This window comes from Oncorhynchus masou, chromosome 4 (genome assembly GCF_036934945.1).
Source record: "Oncorhynchus masou masou isolate Uvic2021 chromosome 4, UVic_Omas_1.1, whole genome shotgun sequence".
NCBI lineage: Eukaryota > Metazoa > Chordata > Actinopteri > Salmoniformes > Salmonidae > Oncorhynchus > Oncorhynchus masou.
In genome coordinates this window covers 15,423,828-15,446,387 of record NC_088215.1, presented here as the reverse complement: position 1 = coordinate 15,446,387, position 22,560 = coordinate 15,423,828, and the positions used below count along the sequence as shown (strand labels likewise).

Below are 22,560 nucleotides of genomic sequence, written 5' to 3'. Positions count from 1 at the left end.
TAGGCTATTTTACTTCATTGAATAGTAAATGGTGTGAACTAGATCACCCGATAGCAAAAACAATACGAATATCTATATCCTCATGTCGACAGGCTTTGAAATTAAATCCAAATATCAAAAGTGTCCACTTTGAGGAAGTAACCTGCCTGTTATAGGCCCGTGATTGGTCCATTGGTGTTGACAGTCTTCGGAACACCGATGGTATCACTACGAATAAACGTACATTTTTATTTTTTTATTTTACATTTTATATTATTTATATATTATATATATATTTTATATATTTTATTTGATAGGCCTAGTTTTTATGATTTATGATTTTATGATGGATTAACCTTTAAAATGGAATTTATGCCTATTATGTGACGTCGTAATAGTAGTCGTTAGTGCAAGATGTGGAGTGCTTTTGCGCAAGAACCAACATTAGGGTATTATTTAGTGGACAAAATATGGTGGGAGCCTATGGACTGCTAAGATATGGTGGTAGCCTATGGACTGCTAAGATATGGTGGTAGCCTATGGACTGCTAAAATATGGTGGTAGCCTATGGACTGCTAAGATATGGTGGTAGCCTATGGACTGCTAAAATATGGTGGTAGCCTATGGACTGCTAAAATATGGTGGTAGCCTATGGACTGCTAAAATACGGTTGTAGCCTATGGACTGCTAAGATATGGTGGTAGCCTATGGACTGCTAAGATATGGTGGTAGCCTATGGACTGCTAAGATATGGTGGTAGCCTATGGACTGCTAAAATACGGTGGTAGCCTATGGACTGCTAAGATAAGGTGGTAGCCTATGGACTGCTAAAATACGGTGGTAGCCTATGGACTGCTAAAATACGGTGGTAGCCTATGGACTGCTATAATACGGTGGTAGCCTATGGACTGCTACAATACGGTGGTAGCCTATGGACTGCTAAAATACGGTGGTAGCCTATGGACTGCTACAATATGGTGGTAGCCTATGGACTGCTAAGATATGGTGGTAGCCTATGGACTGCTAAGATATGGTGGTAGCCTATGGACTGCTAAGATATGGTGGTAGCCTATGGACTGCTAAAATACGGTGGTAGCCTATGGACTGCTAAAATATGGTGGTAGCCTATGGATTGCTAAAATACGGTGGTAGCTTATGGACTGCTAAAATATGGTGGTAGCCTATGGATTGCTAAAATACGGTGGTAGCCTATGGACTGCTAAAATACGGTGGTAGCCTATGGACTGCTAAGATATGGTGGTAGCCTATGGACTGCTAAGATATGACATTCTTAAATATAGCCTATTTAATAAAGCGTATCATTGTAACATACGTTTCTTTAACCTATTGGTTACCGAAGGCAGGGAGATCGATGTCCAAAATGAATTAAATAGGACTATTTGCTTTATTATATCCAATTAAATCGATCCGTAAAGTGCACTGGCATCCTTTCCTCTCCACTATAAATTTTTGTTTTCCATGCTGTAATGGGGTAATGGTTCATATTTATTCTTAGGATCATATGCGATGGTCCCATATTTTCTCCATATTTGTTGCCAAGAGTCCTTCCACTTGGATGTGCTGTCTCCCAAGGTTCACGTTCGTTTCCAATCTCTCTCTCGCTCTCTCCTTCTCTATTGGCCCGGCCCCCTGATCTCTCTGTCCATTGGCGTCTTCGGGGTCTCTTTCTTTTTTCATATACGGATCCAGTAATGACTGTCCATTGGTTTTGTTATTCTATCTCCACCTCCTACTCCCCAGCGTTGCCCTGCCCATGTGTTGTATCTCTATGTCCATCCATCGACTGACGTTCAAGTTCGTAGGAACGTCACGTCCGCACTTGAACTTGCAGCTCAGGGGGCTTTGCTCATATCCCTCTCTCTGTCTTTGCAAAAAAGTCATGAAGACTGCCGCACAGCCCGTACCCCGCGCGTCACCGTGATGTGATCTATAATTCATTTTTTTTGGATGTCAAACGCATCGATGAAGACATTTTATCTGGAGTCTATTACATTGTAGGACGTCTCTGCCAATGTGAACTAAGCTGAACGCCACCACTTACCAACATGTCTCGCCGCAAGCAAGGCAAACCCCAGCACTTGAGCAAGCGGGAGTTTTCGCGTAAGTAGAATTGAAAATTGCTTCTTTTATAATCTGGTAAACAAGAACGCACACAGCAGCCTCTTCTCAATTTATTTGGAGAATGTTTGTAGGCAACTGGACTTGACGCGGACCCGTGGACATAACCTAAAAGCGTGTCAAGAACGCCGTCATTGAATCAGATAACTTTCTATCGAAAAAAGTTGGACCTTGGAAAATATTGTATATTTGGTAAACAGTAAGGCTATTTTGCATGTATGTGCCGATGCTACAACACAGGCTTCTTTCGCTATTAAAGGACATCTAGGCTGTAGTGGAGGGATACCTTTTTGCCTATCAAGGTATCGTGTGAATATTTATATTTAGTCTATCCGTTTCCGATATGGAATACGCTACGAATAGCAAAGTGTATCCCCAAATAAGCAATTCCACTTTGTTATTACAATTTGTTTGATAGCGTAGATTTTTTTCGAGAGATGCTTTTCTTTTTTTGAATGAGGAGAACGGGGTGTTTACATACTCATAGCCCATACAGAAGACCTCGTGTGTGGAACGTTGCCAGCTTTGATATCGAGGGATATGGGATAGAGTTCACGATCCAAGAATACCACTGCACCTCCGTATAACCTAGTGATCCAATTACATTATTATCGTTTACACCGCGAGTTAATGTGAATGGATGCAATAAGCATTGGAACAGTTGGAGACGTTCTATTCAATCTACTATTGGACCTCTCCTCTACGTTACATTTAACGAAGAGGTTCATTTCAGAGGGGACACGGGAGGTTAGGCTTTTATGCAATAACATATTACATTTGGGCAGGCATACTGAAGTGGTGTTTTAGAGTCATTTATGAATTATACATGTATATTCAAAAAGCTATTGCTTTTATGCTGTTTAAGCCGTGGTGTATAATGGCATGATTTCAACTGTGCTCATGTCTTTCTTTTTTCCTTACGTTACCGGGGGCTAGATCATTTGGAAACGAGAATACATAATATGATTTTCCGTTTAAAAAAAAATGTTTTGTTCCACGTATTCTGTAAATCGCTACAATGTTTCCACACGGTTGTTTCTCTTTTACCATTCAATTCTCGGAGGAAGCAAATGAGGTTCTCGTAACATATGCCTTCAATTGTAGTATATTTATGGACGGCGCCGGTAGGGGGCAGAATATGATTGTGGACATACATGTCGATGAACTTGAACTTGATCTAGGCTACTTTATAGCTTTATCTACGTTGCCTGCTAGACCAAGCGCAGTTGTTCGTGGTCGTATATTTGATGTTCCTTGTTATGCCGTTGTGATATCTTATCAATAGACCTATTATAGTATTCCAGATCAATTAAAAGGGAGTTATTTCAATAGATTTCTTCATGAATATTCAGTATTTTCCATTTCCTTCGAAGATGGATAAAACAATGGCCAGCAGAGAACGTTTTGTTTTCTGTAAGAAAGGATCAGTAGGCAAAATGTGACATAATTTCAAACATCCATAGGCCACTGTGAGCTACCTCTGTGATATGGGTAGTTTTCAGTTAAGTAGTCTCACATTGGACCCTAGAGCATATTGCATGCCTATTCACTCTTCCAGGTATATTAGTCCCCTATTTCAACAAAATCTTAGTCTTTCACGGTGTCTTTCAATTAAACGTCAACATATGACAAAAATGTACCCTAATTGCCAAATCCTTAGTAATATCCACATTCTCACGAGGGACCTAGTTCATCATTGAAATATGACAAATGAGACGTATAGACCTATATGATTACAGCGTTACTGGCAAGTGCATGGTAAAATTATTCAAATTGAATACTCTGTTATTTACATGCATAGGTTGAACTATTTGAATAGCTCGTTATGGCCTATTGAAAAACAGCTTCCATTCAAGTAAGATTCCTCTCTGTCCATATTGGCTGCGTTGTATGAATCCCTGCAATAGCAGCTAGGGTACTTGACAGAAGGGATCATTACCATGTTATAATTAGGTAATAGCTATTTAAATAGCCTATTGCCTAATTTCAGAAGTTATTTGATAAAGTTCAGTCAGTTGTAATTCTGGTGCTCACTTGGATGTTGAGGAATAACATATACTTTTTTCTTTTTTGTAACTTATTTTTGTAACCAGTTGCCGATACAAGAAATGAGATTATTTGCGTTTGAAGGTAGACTTTTTCGCACAGAGTCTCAGTCAGACTGCTATGTCCTGACAGCATAAGATGTAGGAATTCAACTCAAATAAGAAGGAAAAATATTCCTTCAGCCCCTCCTCCCTGCCTCCTTCTCGTTTGACCCGACACAGAATTTAAGGTTCGGAACAGACGGCAAGAATTCATCACATTTTATCTTAGCATCCCAGTTGGGCCTCGAGATGTCGTTTACTGTAGCAAGATGAACTATTAAAAAAAAAAGCTCCTTGACTGCTTGTATACCTCAGGGACCTACTCCACATACACCCCTCAATATCTAACCTCGGTTCACGAGATCCCAGCACTTTTAACGGAAATGGGGTCCAATCATCTTGAACTCAAATTAGAATCTATTTTTTGATTCTCCGAGGTGTTAGGTTCATTAAAAACGCGAGATTGGCGGCACAATAAAGAGGGTCAAGCGCCTTAATCGTTCAGGCAGCGAGCAGCACGCTGACTGAACGGTGTCACTGGCAGGCTTATCGAAAAAACAGTGCTGTAGTCTTCTTCCTTCCTCCCTACTTTCCTCCCGCCCCCCCTTTCAAATCTGTCTCTCACACCTTTTCTAAGACAGTGCATCACCTGGAAATGCAATCACTATAAACCACAGGTGCCTTCTAGATTATGGTGATATTCATTATAACACTGGAAATGATCATGACAATAACACTGATATTAGTCGTTAAAGCGATAGGACTGTCATAGAATCGAATATGATTCTACGGGCCTGCTACTGGATGTTCATTCCTCTCTCTTCGTTGGTTGTGCCTTCTATATTATCAGTAATAATAGTCATAAAAACGATAGCAAGAGATGCATATGCAGATTTGCAACAGTTTATTAACCTATATACTGTGACTCACTCCTCCTTGAAATGATACTTGAGTGTAGATCTCAATCAGTGTTTTGTGTCCACGGTCTATAAAGTATCCAACTCTCCACCACAGTTTGTCAGCTGCCTTGGATGAAATGTCATAGTCCTCTATGTAGATTTCAACCCTGTCATGTATTCTGTATAGAAGTGTAACTGTCTATCTCCCCTCTCCAGCTGAGCCCCTGTCGGCCGTTCTCCCCCCAGACGAGGAGCACGAGGACCACCCCAGGCTGGGGCAGCATGGGGACAACAGGATCCTCCTCAAGGGGGACCAGGACCTGCTCACCTGTGGCCAGTGCCACGCCCGCTTCCCTCTTGCCCGCATCCTGCTCTTCATCGAGCACAAGAGGCGGCAGTGTCGCGGCGCCCCCTGCACGGACAAGACGTTAGACGACGGGCACAGGCGGTCGCCCTCCGCCGTTCCCCTCGCCTCGCCCCGTCCCTCCTCAAACAAATGCCGAGACAAACACCCGTCGAGGCGCCCCTTGGAGGTAGCCATTCAGGTGTCGCCGCGCAACGACGATGAGGATTGTTTATCGACGCCCACCCACGGAATTATCCCCAAGCAGGAGAATATCACAGGTAATGACGTCACCATGACAACGATGATTAACAAAAGTAACAAATATGGCTGCCGATGTAAAGAACTTAAGCGACAAGCAAGGTGTTTGGGTCTGAGGTTTCACTGTAAGGTTTGGGTGTTGACGGTACTTGGATGGTACTTTAACGTTGTGAGTAGGGTTGCAAAATCCCTAAGGTTTCCAGAAATCCAGGTTGGAGGAATCCCGGAATCAGGAAGGAATAAACAGGGATTCCTCGAACGGTTGTTCTCCCAACGGGATAGTTTTGTGAAAACCTGGGAATTTTACAACCCTAGTTGTGAGTAAGTGCCTTCATTTTGGTGACGCTTAAAGCAAGGTTATATACAGGATTTACAGTCCAAACTGCACAGAGCAGATGGACTTCGAGATGGGTACAATTTTGACTGGTGGCGATGGATATCGAATGAGGTATGACAGTCTTACTGCACTGCTGGGTGTCGGGTCGTTGAGTTTATCTCTGAAATGGGGATAGAAGCCCAATATAACTCCCATTCTACTCTCCTAAAGGAAGAGAGAGGGAGAGAGAGACGGAAAAAGAGAGAAAGGGCTGCGTCCCAAACGGAACCATATTCCCTATTTAGTGCACTACTTTTGATACAGGGCCCGTATATAGTGGGCTCTGATCAAAAGTAGTGCACTGTGTAGGGAATAGAGTGCCACTTGGGACGCGGGCCTTAGTTTCTGTCTCATGTGGTCTCGATAGATGTATCTCCATCTCGCTGTGGTTTTCACAGAGACATATCTCTTCCCCTCAAATACATGCCTGCCAACTCATACTCTGGCGCTAAAATATAGTATTTAAAAAACGTGTAGGGAAGGAATTACGGTGAACTGTCAAGGAAGAGGCATTTATTTGAGGAATCCTACTCGAGCCGCTAATTGTCAGGGTTCTCTTAGTCTTCATTTAGTTAATTAAGGACTTCTTACGGCGGTTGTCTAACCACAGCTAAATGAAGCAAAACCATGATGAGCAGCTCAAACAAATAGTTCTGTCTTACAGACGCTGGTGGAAATGACCTTTGTGTGTTTGACAGTTTAAATGTCCTTTTTGAGTTATTATAAACATTTCTAAAAACAATTATGGCTGTAAATGCGGGCTTTAGTATAAAGAAAAGTAGTATGCTGCTTTGAACTCATCAAGGTGAGGCTGGTTTTCAGTTCAATGTTTTATCAGTGAGGGTTCTCCAAATGACAAATACCCAATAGTTAAACACACAGCTCCATGTACAACACAGTGGGGTATAGGTAAACACACAGCTCCATGTACAACACAGTGGGGTGTAGGTAAACACACAGCTCCATGTACAATACAGTGGGGTGTAGGTAAACACACAGCTCCATGTACAATACAGTGGGGTATAGGTAAACACACAGCTCCATGTACAACACAGTGGGGTGTAGGTAAACACACAGCTCCATGTACAACACAGTGGGGTATAGGCAAACACACAGCTCCATGTACAACACAGTGGGGTGTAGGTAAACACACAGCTCCATGTACAATACAGTGGGGTATAGGCAAACACACAGCTCCATGTACAACACAGTGGGGTGTAGGTAAACACACAGCTCCATGTACAACACAGTGGGGTGTAGGTAAACACACAGCTCCATGTACAATACAGTGGGGTATAGGCAAACACACAGCTCCATGTACAACACAGTGGGGTGTAGGCAAACACACAGCTCCATGTACAACACAGTGGGGTATAGGCAAACACACAGCTCCATGTACAACACAGTGGGGTATAGGCAAACACACAGCTCCATGTACAACACAGTGGGGTATAGGCAAACACACAGCTCCATGTACAACACAGTGGGGTATAGGCAAACACACAGCTCCATGTACAACACAGTGGGGTATAGGCAAACACACAGCTCCATGTACAACACAGTGGGGTATAGGCAAACACACAGCTCCATGTACAACACAGTGGGGTATAGGCAAACACACAGCTCCATGTACAACACAGTGGGGTATAGGCAAACACACAGCTCCATGTACAACACAGTGGGGTATAGGCAAACACACAGCTCCATGTACAACACAGTGGGGTGTAGGCAAACACACAGCTCCATGTACAACACAGTGGGGTGTAGGCAAACCCTCAGCTCCATGTACAACACAGTGGGGTATAGGTAAACACACAGCTCCATGTACAACACAGTGGGGTGTAGGCAAACCCTCAGCTCCATGTACAACACAGTGGGGTATAGGTAAACACACAGCTCCATGTACAACACAGTGGGGTATAGGCAAACCCTCAGCTCCATGTACAACACAGTGGGGTATAGGTAAACACACAGCTCCATGTACAACACAGTGGGGTATAGGTAAACACACAGCTCCATGTACAATACAGTGGGGTATAGGCAAACCCTCAGCTCCATGTACAACACAGTGGGGTGTAGGTAAACACACAGCTCCATGTACAATACAGTGGGGTGTAGGCAAACCCTCAGCTCCATGTACAACACAGTGGGGTGTAGGTAAACACACAGCTCCATGTACAATACAGTGGGGTATAGGTAAACACACAGCTCCATGTACAATACAGTGGGGTATAGGTAAACACACAGCTCCATGTACAACACAGTGGGGTATAGGTAAACACACAGCTCCATGTACAATACAGTGGGGTATAGGTAAACACACAGCTCCATGTACAATACAGTGGGGTGTAGGTAAACACACAGCTCCATGTACAATACAGTGGGGTGTAGGTAAACACACAGCTCCATGTACAACACAGTGGGGTGTAGGTAAACACACAGCTCCATGTACAATACAGTGGGGTATAGGTAAACACACAGCTCCATGTACAACACAGTGGGGTATAGGTAAACACACAGCTCCATGTACAATACAGTGGGGTATAGGTAAACACACAGCTCCATGTACAATACAGTGGGGTATAGGTAAACACACAGCTCCATGTACAACACAGTGGGGTATAGGTAAACACACAGCTCCATGTACAACACAGTGGGGTGTAGGTAAACACACAGCTCCATGTACAATACAGTGGGGTGTAGGTAAACACACAGCTCCATGTACAATACAGTGGGGTGTAGGTAAACACACAGCTCCATGTACAATACAGTGTGGTATAGGTAAACACACAGCTCCATGTACAACACAGTGGGGTGTAGGTAAACACACAGCTCCATGTACAATACAGTGGGGTGTAGGTAAACACACAGCTCCATGTACAATACAGTGGGGTATAGGTAAACACACAGCTCCATGTACAACACAGTGGGGTGTAGGTAAACACACAGCTCCATGTACAATACAGTGGGGTGTAGGTAAACACACAGCTCCATGTACAACACAGTGGGGTGTAGGTAAACACACAGCTCCATGTACAATACAGTGGGGTGTAGGTAAACACACAGCTCCATGTACAACACAGTGGGGTATAGGTAAACACACAGCTCCATGTACAACACAGTGGGGTGTAGGTAAACACACAGCTCCATGTACAATACAGTGGGGTGTAGGTAAACACACAGCTCCATGTACAATACAGTGGGGTATAGGTAAACACACAGCTCCATGTACAACACAGTGGGGTGTAGGTAAACACACAGCTCCATGTACAATACAGTGGGGTGTAGGTAAACACACAGCTCCATGTACAATACAGTGGGGTGTAGGTAAACACACAGCTCCATGTACAATACAGTGGGGTATAGGCAAACACACAGCTCCATGTACAATACAGTGGGGTGTAGGTAAACACACAGCTCCATGTACAATACAGTGGGGTATAGGTAAACACACAGCTCCATGTACAACACAGTGGGGTGTAGGTAAACACACAGCTCCATGTACAATACAGTGGGGTATAGGTAAACACACAGCTCCATGTACAACACAGTGGGGTATAGGTAAACACACAGCTCCATGTACAACACAGTGGGGTGTAGGTAAACACACAGCTCCATGTACAATACAGTGGGGTATAGGCAAACACACAGCTCCATGTACAATACAGTGGGGTATAGGCAAACACACAGCTCCATGTACAACACAGTGGGGTGTAGGTAAACACACAGCTCCATGTACAACACAGTAGGGTGTAGGTAAACACACAGCTCCATGTACAATACAGTGGGGTATAGGCAAACACACAGCTCCATGTACAATACAGTGGGGTATAGGCAAACACACAGCTCCATGTACAACACAGTGGGGTATAGGTAAACACACAGCTCCATGTACAATACAGTGGGGTGTAGGAAAACACACAGCTCCATGTACAATACAGTGTCTATTGGTTTAGAGCCCATAGGACTAGATATAGCTCCATGTACAACACAGTGTCTATTGGTATAGACCCCATAGGACTAGATATAGCTCCATGTACAACACAGTGTCTATTGGTATAGACCCCATAGGACTAGATATAGCTCCATGTACAACACAGTGTCTATTGGTATAGACCCCATAGGACTAGATATAGCTCCATGTACAACAGTGTCTATTGGTATAGACCCCATAGGACTAGATATAGCTCCATGTACAACACATTGTCTATTGGTATAGACCCCATAGGACTAGATATAACTCCATGTACAACACAGTGTCTATTGGTATAGACCCCATAGGACTAGATATAGCTCCATGTACAAGTGTCTATTGGTATAGACCCCATAGGACTAGATATAACTCCATGTACAACACAGTGTCTATTGGTATAGACCCCATAGGACTAGATATAGCTCCATGTACAACAGTGTCTATTGGTATAGACCCCATAGGACTAGATATAGCTCCATGTACAACAGTGTCTATTGGTATAGACCCCATAGGACTAGATATAGCTCCATGTACAACACAGTGTCTATTGGTATAGACCCCATAGGACTAGATATAGCTCCATGTACAACACAGTGTCTATTGGTATAGACCCCATAGGACTAGATATAGCTCCATGTACAACACATTGTCTATTGGTATAGACCCCATAGGACTAGATATAGCTCCATGTACAACACAGTGTCTATTGGTATAGACCCCATAGGACTAGATATAGCTCCATGTACAACAGTGTCTATTGGTATAGACCCCATAGGACTAGATATAGCTCCATGTACAACACAGTGTCTATTGGTATAGACCCCATAGGCCTAGATATAGCTCCATGTACAACACAGTGTCTATTGGTATAGACCCCATAGGACTAGATATAGCTCCATGTACAACACAGTGTCTATTGGTATAGACCCCATAGGACTAGATATAGCTCCATGTACAACAGTGTCTATTGGTATAGACCCCATAGGACTAGATATAGCTCCATGTACAACACATTGTCTATTGGTATAGACCCCATAGGACTAGATATAACTCCATGTACAAGACAGTGTCTATTGGTATAGACCCCATAGGACTAGATATAGCTCCATGTACAACAGTGTCTATTGGTATAGACCCCATAGGACTAGATATAGCTCCATGTACAACACAGTGTCTATTGGTATAGACCCCATAGGACTAGATATAGCTCCATGTACAACAGTGTCTATTGGTATAGACCCCATAGGACTAGATATAGCTCCATGTACAACACATTGTCTATTGGTATAGACCCCATAGGACTAGATATAACTCCATGTACAACACAGTGTCTATTGGTATAGACCCCATAGGACTAGATATAGCTCCATGTACAACAGTGTCTATTGGTATAGACCCCATAGGACTAGATATAACTCCATGTACAACACAGTGTCTATTGGTATAGACCCCATAGGACTAGATATAGCTCCATGTACAACAGTGTCTATTGGTATAGACCCCATAGGACTAGATATAGCTCCATATACAACAGTGTCTATTGGTATAGACCCCATAGGACTAGATATAGCTCCATGTACAACACAGTGTCTATTGGTATAGACCCCATAGGACTAGATATAGCTCCATGTACAACACAGTGTCTATTGGTATAGACCCCATAGGACTAGATATAGCTCCATGTACAACACATTGTCTATTGGTATAGACCCCATAGGACTAGATATAGCTCCATGTACAACACAGTGTCTATTGGTATAGACCCCATAGGACTAGATATAGCTCCATGTACAACAGTGTCTATTGGTATAGACCCCATAGGACTAGATATAGCTCCATGTACAACACAGTGTCTATTGGTATAGACCCCATAGGCCTAGATATAGCTCCATGTACAACACAGTGTCTATTGGTATAGACCCCATAGGACTAGATATAGCTCCATGTACAACACAGTGTCTATTGGTATAGACCCCATAGGACTAGATATAGCTCCATGTACAACAGTGTCTATTGGTATAGACCCCATAGGACTAGATATAGCTCCATGTACAACACATTGTCTATTGGTATAGACCCCATAGGACTAGATATAACTCCATGTACAACACAGTGTCTATTGGTATAGACCCCATAGGACTAGATATAGCTCCATGTACAACAGTGTCTATTGGTATAGACCCCATAGGACTAGATATAACTCCATGTACAACACAGTGTCTATTGGTATAGACCCCATAGGACTAGATATAGCTCCATGTACAACAGTGTCTATTGGTATAGACCCCATAGGACTAGATATAGCTCCATGTACAACACAGTGTCTATTGGTATAGACCCCATAGGACTAGATATAGCTCCATGTACAATACAGGGCTGTGGTCTAGTTATCTTCTATTCTGTCAAATCTAATGACCTCTTGTATTTTATCAGTAATTATGCATCCGTTTGTTAAGCAACACACATACACATATATACACACACACACATACACACAGACAGACACAGGCTCACTATGCCTCTTGGCTCTAGTCAGCTGCCTCTACAATCTTTCTATGCTCATTTAGATCTTGATGCGTAACGTCTCCACATGATATCACTGGGTCACTAACGTTATGCAATGGCCTGTTATTAACAGTACAAGCCTAATGGATCATGTGTGAGTGTGTGTGTGTGAGTGTGTGTGGTGTGAGTGTGTGTGTGTGTGTTTGTGTTTGTGTGTGGTGTTGCGTGAAGTGATATTGATGAAGGCGGTCTTCGTCATCCTCACGCTCATCTTATGAGTTCGTTGCTATCCTCCTTGTCGAGAGAGAGAGAGAGAGAGAGAGAGAGAGAGAGAGAGAGAGGAGATCCAACGAGATTGGGATGATGAGAGTCAAATGGAGAAATACACACCATGCTCCTCTAAATGTTGATCTTGGCTTTAATGGACTGACTCAAACAGACACTGTGGACCCGTATCGTACCACCTCCCATGTTTAGCCACCGGGATTCCACAAAAGCCATGTCCATGCCATGTTAATGTCATCTGTCCTAGAAGGACGATCCATATCGATGACATGTTGAACTGGGCTAAAGATAGTAGGTAGCATGATATGAGATGTGGTGTTGGCTGGGACGGTGTCCGTTTTAATCTGTGTGTGATTCATACTGTACTGTGAATGTCTTCATGATGGATCGCTCTTCTACGATACATACTGTCCCCAGCAGCTCCACGGTTATGTCCCAAATTACACCTTATTCCCTGTATAGTGCACTGCTTTTGAACAGAGCCCTATGAGTCCTGGGCAATTGTACTGTAGTGCACTATATAGGGAATAGGGAGCCATTTGAGACATAGGTCAAAATACTGTTTGCTAGTCCGGGTGTCCCATGGCCAGACAGGATACACTGTGATACTGACACCCTTACATTAACACACACACACACACACACACACACACACACACACACACACACACACACACACACACACACACACACACACACACACACACACACACACACAAAATCCCCTTTTTGAAATGCAGAGTCCAACAGGGCTGATGCCTCTCTATGATCCTGTGTGTGTGTGTGTGTTTGTGTTATGGACCATTAGGAGGAGCAGACAGAACAGAACAGCGTACCCCCATTTGCATGATAAACAACTTAAGATATGCACAGGGACACACACAGGCCGGCTCCACATTATAAACAGAGCAGATCATCAGAAGGACACATACAGGCTCAGGGTCAGACACAGACAGAGACACAGACAGGGTCAGACACAGACAGAGACACAGACAGGGTCAGACACAGACAGAGACACGGACAGGGTCAGACAGAGACACGGACAGGGTCAGACACAGACAGAGACACGGACAGGGTCAGACACAGACAGAGACACAGACAGGGTCAGGCACAGAAACAAACGTGGTCAGACACAGACAGAGACACAGACAGGGTCAGACACAGACAGAGACACAGACAGGGTCAGGCACAGAAACAAACGTGGTCAGACACAGACATGGTCAGACACAGACATGGGCAGGAACAGACAAAGACATGGTCAGACACAGACATGGTCAGGCACAGACATGGTCAGGCACAGACACATACAGGGTCAGGCACAGACATGGTCAGACACAGACACATACAGGGTCAGGCACAGACATGGTCAGGCACAGACAGGGTCAGGCACAGACATGGTCAGGCACAGACAGGGTCAGGCACAGACATGGTCAGGCACAGACACAGACATGGTCAGACACAGACAGGGTCAGGCACAGACATGGTCAGGCACAGACACAGACAGGGTCAGGCACAGACATGGTCAGGCACAGACACAGACAGGGTCAGGCACAGACATGGGCAGGCACAGACAGGGTCAGACACAGACATGGTCAGGCACAGACACAGACAGGGTCAGGCACAGACACAGACAGGGTCAGACACAGACAGGGTCAGACACAGACATGGTCAGGCACAGACATGGGCAGACACAGACAGGGTCAGACACAGACACATACAGGGGCAGGCACAGACATGGTCAGACACAGACATGGTCAGACACAGACAGGGTCGGGCACAGACATGGTCAGACACAGACATGGTCAGACACAGACATGGTCAGACACAGACACAGACAGGGTCGGGCACAGACATGGTCAGGCACATACATAATCAGACACAGACACAGACATGGTCAGGCACAGACACAGACAGGGTCAGGCACAGACATGGTCAGACACAGACATGGTCAGGCACAGACACAGACAGGGTCAGGCACAGACAGGGTCAGGCACAGACATGGTCAGGCACAGACAGGGTCAGACACAGACATGGTCAGGCACAGACACAGACATGGTCAGGCACAGACAGGGTCAGACACAGACAGGGTCAGGCACAGACATGGTCAGACACAGACAGGGTCAGACACAGACAGGGTCAGGCACAGACAGGGTCAGACACAGACATGGTCAGGAACAGACAAAGACATGGTCAGACACAGTCATGGTCAGACACAGACAGGGTCAGACACAGACATGGTCAGACACAGACAGGGTCAGACACAGACATGGTCAGGCACAGACATGGTCAGGCACAGACATGGTCAGGCACAGACATGGTCAGGCACAGACACAGACAGCCTCAGGGTCAGACACAGACAAGATCAGGCACAGACACAGGCATAGGTAAGGTCAGGCACAGACAGCGCCAGGGTCAGACACAATACTCAGTCAATTACATGTACAGAGCAGACAGTTTCCCTTTAAGGAAGAAAAGGACTCACATTATAACCATCCAACACCCCATCAAACCTTCCCTTTAAGGAAGGAAAGGAATCACATTATAACCATCCAACACCCCATCAAACCTTCCCTTTAAGGAAGGAAAGGAATCATATTTTGACCATCAAACACCCCATCAAACCTTCCCTTTAAGGAAGAAAAGGACTCACATTATAACCATCCAACACCCAATCAAACCTTCCCTTTAAGGAAGGAAAGGAATCCTATTTTGACCAAACATACACCAGACTAGTGGTTTAGTGTATCTTCGTTAGCCGAGCCTTTCTGTTTCTGGGGGAACAAAGGTATTTAGCCAGGCTGTGTTGGCACCATGCCACCTTTCTCCCACCAGTCCCCCATCCGCCCCCTCTTTCACTGGGGGTGTCTGTCAGGCCTGTATGAGGGACTGAGGGTGGGGGTTGGGCAGTGGAAGGGCGGTGTCGGGGGAGAAGGAGTCCGACTCCTCGTTAGTGACATACTTGTCCCTTGTGTGACAGAGAATTCAAAGTGCAGAGACAGAGTGTGTATATCCTTCTGTTTGTATCATTCAGATTTGAAGTAGAGGGAGATGCCCCCCCCCCTTCTAAAATGTCTTATTTTCACTGTGTGAAGAGCTTGTTACAGATGAGTAATGATGGTACTGTACCTCCTCCTCCAATAACGTACACACCTGGGTTCTAATAGTACGTTTTAACCATAGAGCCACATTCATGTTCTGAATATGAATTGTTCATGAAGAATGTTGTATTCCAAAGCCTGAGTCCTAAATACACACACACACATGTTGTCTACAGAGATTCACCAGCAGGCTTTGTTGTTTGGTTAGTGAGTGTTAGTGTACTTGTATAAATTTGAGTTTCCAAGTGTGTGTGAGTGTATCAGTGTGTGTGTGTGGACATCAGTGTGTGTGTGGACATCAGTGTGTGAGTGTATCAGTGTGTGTGTGTCTGTGTGTTTGTTAACGCTTTACTAGCCCGAGCATGCAGGCTGAGCTGAACATGAAAGGGTCTTTGACTTGGCAAGCGGAGCCGGAGGACACCCCTCTGTGGACCGTGCCAGGGCAGACTTGGAACAGAGTGTAGCGTCCCGGGGGGGGGGGGGGGGGCTGTGGAATGGGGGCGAGGGATAAAGGTGTGTGTGTTGGGGAGGAGGAGGTGTGGGGTAGTCGGGGGCTGTGAGATAAGGAGTGGACGGGACAGGTTGGGTAATGGGTGTGTGTGAGTGTGTGTCCCTGTAGGGCTCCTGGCTGGGTGTTCTGTCTTAACAACCCCAACGCCACGGCCCCAGGGGCTTCAGGTGGAGGCTAGTTTGGGGAACACACACACACGCCTCCTCTCCACTCCCCCCTGTGTTTTGTCTGTAGGAAATGTGTTGTGTTACTAGGGCTCCCTGATGTGATGATGAGTGCTGTAAGACAGGAACATATGATCCCTATTTCAGCCCTGAGCTCTGGCCAGACCCTCTCTCTAACTCTCTCTCTCGCTCTCTCTGACTCTACCCTCTCTCTCTCTCTCTCTCTCTCTCTCTCTAACTCTCTCTCTCGCTCTCTCTGACTCTACCCTCACTCTCTCTCTCTCGCTCTCTCTGACTCTACCCTCACTCTCTCTCTCTCTCTCTCTCTCTCTCTAACTCTCTCTCTCGCTCTCTCTGACTCTACCCTCACTCTCTCTCTCTCTCTCTCTCTCTCTCTAACTCTCTCTCTCGCTCTCTCTGACTCTACCCTCTCTCTCTCTCTCTCTCTCTAACTCTCTCTCGCTCTCTCTGACTCTACCCTCACTCTCTCTCTCTTTCTGACTCTACTCCCATTCTCTCTCTTTCTGACTCTACTCCCTCTTTCTCTCTCTCTCTCTCTGACTACCCTCACTATCTCTCTCTCTCTCTCTCTGACTACCCTCACTCTCTCTCTCTCCGACTCTACTCCCACGCTCTCTCTCTCTCTCTTGCTCTCCCTCTCTCACTCTCTCTTTCTGACTCTACTCCCACGCTCTCCCTCTCTCTCTCTCTCTCTCTCTCTGACTACCCTCACTCTCTCTCTCTCCCTGACTCTACTCCCATGCTCTCTCTCTCTCTCTCGCTCTCCCTCTCTCACTCTCTCTTTCTGACTCTACTCCCACGCTCTCCCTCTCTCTCTCTCTCTCTCTCTCTCTCTGACTACCCTCACTCTCTCTCTCTCCCTGACTCTACTCCCATGCTCTCTCGCTCTCCCTCTCTCACTCTCTCTTTCTGACTCTACTCCCACGCTCTCTCTCTCTCTCTCTCTCTCTCTCTGACTACCCTCACTCTCTCTCTCAATGACTCTACTCCCATGCTCTCTCTCTCTCGCTCGCTCTCCCTCTCTCACTCTATCTTTCTGACTCTACTCCCACGCTCTCTCTCTCTCTCTCTCCCTCTCTCCTCTCTACCAAGGTCTGGTCTAGTCTCAGGTGACATGGAGTCTCTTAGCCCAGTCCACATAAGCACATCTCAACCTCTCATCAGCTTCCAACATTTACTCAGGACTAATTCTCCTAGCCTTGTCTTGGCTCAGGAGCGAGCCAGAACACACACACACACACACACACACACACACACACACACACACACACACACACACACACACACACACATCGGCATGAGTCAATGTGATGCCTGGACGCATGCATGCACACACACTCCAAAAAATACCTCTGCTTCCTCCTCAGACAGAGAGAGCGTTGTTTACACAAACTAGGATAACAAATAACCTTTTCCCTGTCAGAAGTAAACACGTTCCCATCCCAGACAGAATGGTACAGAGGTCAGGGGTCATCTCTGTCCCGGCCGTCACCACGCCAAGGCTGTCACGCCCTCGCCACCACCGCTCTCAGCTGCCAGGTTAAGGACTTTATTTTTAGATTTTTGGAGGGGGGAAAAATGCATTTGACACAGAAGAGCTTGTCTTTGATACTGGCCACAGAAGTAAAGGTTCTGTATTAGTTGGGTAACTGGGGAGAAAATAGCATCTACACTGATTTGATCATTTTATCCAGAACGTCATGAAGATAATATTATATCTCCTGGCTCAATTGACTTTGCGCTGTCTCTGTTTGTAAAAGACCTTTCATACATTTTCTTTCGTACTTTTTGACATAAATGGAAGTGACCCATTAGATAAATATACACTGTCAGTAACACCCATTTACTCTGTGTTGTTTCCCAAACCACATCATCAACCTCTGACCTGAGGGACAGAGGAGTGTCTCAGTGATGCTGGGAAACGACATTTAACCCCCTGCTGCCGCTGCTCAGTGTCTCCTAGTGTCTTACTGCAATATCAGTGACCTGTCAGATACTGTTCCCAACACTGGGCCCAGTGGAAGTGTGTGTGTGTGTGTGTGTGTGTGTGGTCATCTACAGCTATGGCTGGCGAGCTCTTATCTTCAGTCCAGAGATAGAGATACAACTCTGAGAGGCCCCATGTGTCGTTCTACATATGTGCGAAAACTCACAGGTGAGCACCTAGATCTTATGCACAGATTCTGTCAGACCTGGGCCCTGACAGTAAATCTCAGTAAGACCAAAATAATGGTGTTCCAAAAAAGGTCCAGTCACCAGGACCACAAATACAAATTCCATCTAGACACTGTTGCCCTAGAGCACACAAAAAACGATACATACCTTGGCCTAAACATCAGCGCCACAGGTAACTTCCACAAAGCTGTGAACGATCTGAGAGACAAGGCAAGAAGGGCATTCTATGCCATCAAAAGGAACATAAATTTCAACATACCAATTAGGATTTGGCTAAAAATACTTGAATCAGTCATAGAGCCCATTGCCCTTTATGGTTGTGAGGTCTGGGGTCCGCTCACCAACCAAGACTTCACAAAATGGGACAAACACCAAATTGAGACTCTGCACGCAGAATTCTGCAAAAATATCCTCAGTGTACAACGTAGAACACCAAATAATGCATGCAGAGCAGAATTAGGCCGATACCCACTAATTATCAAAATCCAGAAAAGAGCAGTTAAATTCTATAACCACCTAAAAGGAAGCGATTCCCAAACCTTCCACAACAAAGCCATCACCTACAGAGAGATGAACCTGGAGAAGAGTCCCCTAAGCAAGCTGGTCCTGGGGCTCTGTTCACAAACACACCCTACAGAGCCCCATGACAGCAGCACAATTAGACCCAACCAAATCATGAGAAAACAAAAAGATAATTACTTGACACACTGGAAAGAATTAACAAAAAAACAGAGCAAACTAGAATGCTATTTGGCCCTACACAGAGAGTACACAGCGGCAGAATACCTGACCACTGTGACTGACCCAAAATTAAGGAAAGCTTTGACTATGTACAGACTCAGTGAGCATAGCCTTGCTATTGAGAAAGGCCGACGTAGGCAGACATGGCTCTCAAGAGAAGACAGGCTATGTGCTCACTGCCCACAAAATGAGGTGGAAACTGAGCTGCACTTCCTAACCTCCTGCCCAATGTATGACCATATTAGAGAGACATATTTCCCTCAGATTACACAGATCCACAAAGAATTCGAAAACAAATCCAATTTTGAAAAACTCCCATATCTACTGGGTGAAATTCCACAGTGTGCCATCAGAGCAGCAAGATTTGTGACCTGTTGCCACGAGAAAAGGGCAACCAGTGAAGAACACGCACCATTGTAAATACAACACATATCTATGCTTATTTATTTTATCTTGTGTCCTTTACCATTTGCACATTGTAAAAACACTGTATATATATATATATATATATATATAATATGACATTTGTAATGTCTTTATTGTTTTGAAACTTCTGTATGTGTGATGTCTACTGTTAATTTTTATTGTTTATTTCACTTTATATATTATATACCTTACTTGCTTTGGCAATGTTAACACATGTTTCCCATGCCAATAAAGCCCCTTGAATTGAATTGAATTGAATTGAGAGAGAGAGAGAGAGAGTGTGTGTATCAGTGCAGTTTCTGGGCCTCTTGGGTCCTGTTTTCAACTGCTCGTTGACCCCTGATAGGCCAAGTTAAGAGAATATTTGATCTCCGATTCAAATCCCAAATCTGTTAAATGATGTTCAGACGATGAAGAGTTGATCAGTTCTTCAGAGAGTCTGGTTTCAGTCATTAGAACTAGAGGTCGACTGATTAATCAGAATGGCTGGCTGATTAATTACGGCCGATTTCAAGTTTTCGTAACAATTGGAAATCTGTATTTCTGGACACCGATTTGGCCGATTGTTTTGGTTTGTCATATATATATATTTTGTCCTGCGTTGCATATAAATAATAAAATGATGCGGTGCGTATCGTTGCTCCAACGTGTACCTAACCATCAACATCAACGCCTTTCTTAAAATCAATACACAGAAGTACATTATTTTTAAACCTGCATATTTAGCTCAAAGAAATCCAGGTTAGCAGGCAATATTAACCAGCTGAAATTGTGCCACTACTCTTGCGTTCATTGCACACAGAGTCAGTGTATATGCTACAGTTTGGGCCGCCTAATTTGCCAGAATTTTACGTAATTATGACATAACATTGAAGGTTGTGCAACGTAACAGGAATATTTAGACTGGATGCTAGCCGTTAGATAAAATACGGAACGGTTCCATATTTCACTGAAGGAATAACCGTCTTGTTTTCGAGATGATAGTTTCCGGATTCGACCATATTAATGACCTAAGGCTCGTATTTCTGTGTGTTATTATGTTATAACTAAGTCTATGATTTGATAGAGCAGTCTGACTGAGCGATGGTAGGCAGCAGCAGGCTCGTAAGCATTCATTCAAACAGCACATTTGTGCGTTTTGCCAGCAGCTCTTCGTTGTGCGTCAAGCATTGCGCTGTTTATGACTTCAAGCCTATCAACTCCCGAGATTAGGCTGGTGTAACCGATGTGAAATGGCTAGCTAGTTAGCGGGGTGCGCGCTAATAGCATTTCAAACGTCACTCGCTCTGAGACGTGGAGTGGTTGTTCCCCTTGCTCTGCATGGCTAACGCTGCTTCGAGGGTGGCTGTTGTCGTTGTGTTGCTGGTTCGAGCCCAGGGAGGAGCGAGGAGAGGGACGGAAGCTATACTGTTACACTGGTAATACTAAAGTGCCTATATGAACATCCAATAGTCAAAGGTTAATGAAATACAAATGGTATAGAGGGAAATAGTCCTATAATTCCTATAATAACTACAACCTAAAACTTCTTACCTGGGAATATTGAAGACTCATGTTAAAAGGAACCACTAGCTTTCATATTTTCTCATGTTCTGAGCAAGGCACTGAAACGTTAGCTTTCTTACAATAGCACATATTGCACTTTTACTTTCTTCTCCAACACTTTGTTTTTGCATTATTTAAACCAAATTGAACATGTTTAATTATTTATTTGAGGCTAAATTGATTTTATTAATGTATTATATTATATAATGTATTTAATAAGTGTTGTTGTGATTGTCATTACCATATCGACTTTTTTTGGTCCTCCAATAATCGGTATCGGTATCGGTGTTGAAAAATCATAATCGGTCGACCTCTAATTAGAACCACGAAGCTGTGGTGGAGTTGATATGTTTTGCTTTTGGTTGATTTGTTAAAAACAGCTATCATGATGTATGTGCAGTTTGGCGTGAGGATTTTAAGTGAATGATCACACACACACACACACACACACACACACACACACACACACACACACACACACACACACACACACACACACAACCTCTTATTTCCAACCTCCATCCACTCTTTACGTCCATCCTGAATCTCACTGATGATATGCCGGTCTCCTCTCCTCCGTCCCTCATTTGAATTTGAAGCGTTCCTCTTCTTTAATCTTCAAAGCCCTGATTGCTTTATCTGAATATATGAATATTCATGGCGTGGGCAGCCAGACTCGCAGTTCATTACCTTGCTGTAAATTCTAATGAGCGTTAGGCCTCCTCACGGTAATTGCCAATTGTTTTGCATTTTTGATTAGGCCATTATTGCCGTGCATTCTGAACATGTCTGCCCTGCCTGGCTGCCAGGACACAGCAGGAGATGAGAGAGATGGAAGGATGGAGAGAAAGCTGTAGCGAGAGAGAGAGAGACAGAGACAGAGATGGAAACAGAGGAGCTATGGTAGTAAAAAGAGGGGGAAGAGAAGGATAGGTGGGGATGGATGGATGTACAGTGCCTTGCGAAAGTATTCGGCCCCCTTGAACTTTGCGACCTTTTGCCACATTTCAGGCTTCAAACATAAAGATATAA

At 44.5% G+C, this 22,560-nt stretch overlaps 1 protein-coding gene across 1 annotated transcript in view; it reads left to right on the top strand.

Annotated features, from left to right (window-relative positions):
* Positions 1-1,809: 1,809 nt before the first annotated feature.
* Positions 1,810-22,560, top strand: part of LOC135524447 (B-cell lymphoma/leukemia 11A-like) — a 67,987-nt gene continuing 47,236 nt past the window's right edge. The window contains exons 1-2 of the mRNA XM_064951993.1: positions 1,810-2,100; positions 5,321-5,728. Of these exons, the coding sequence (XP_064808065.1) occupies positions 2,046-2,100; positions 5,321-5,728 (463 nt within the window). The 5' untranslated portion in view covers positions 1,810-2,045. The remainder of the gene's footprint in view (positions 2,101-5,320; positions 5,729-22,560) is intronic.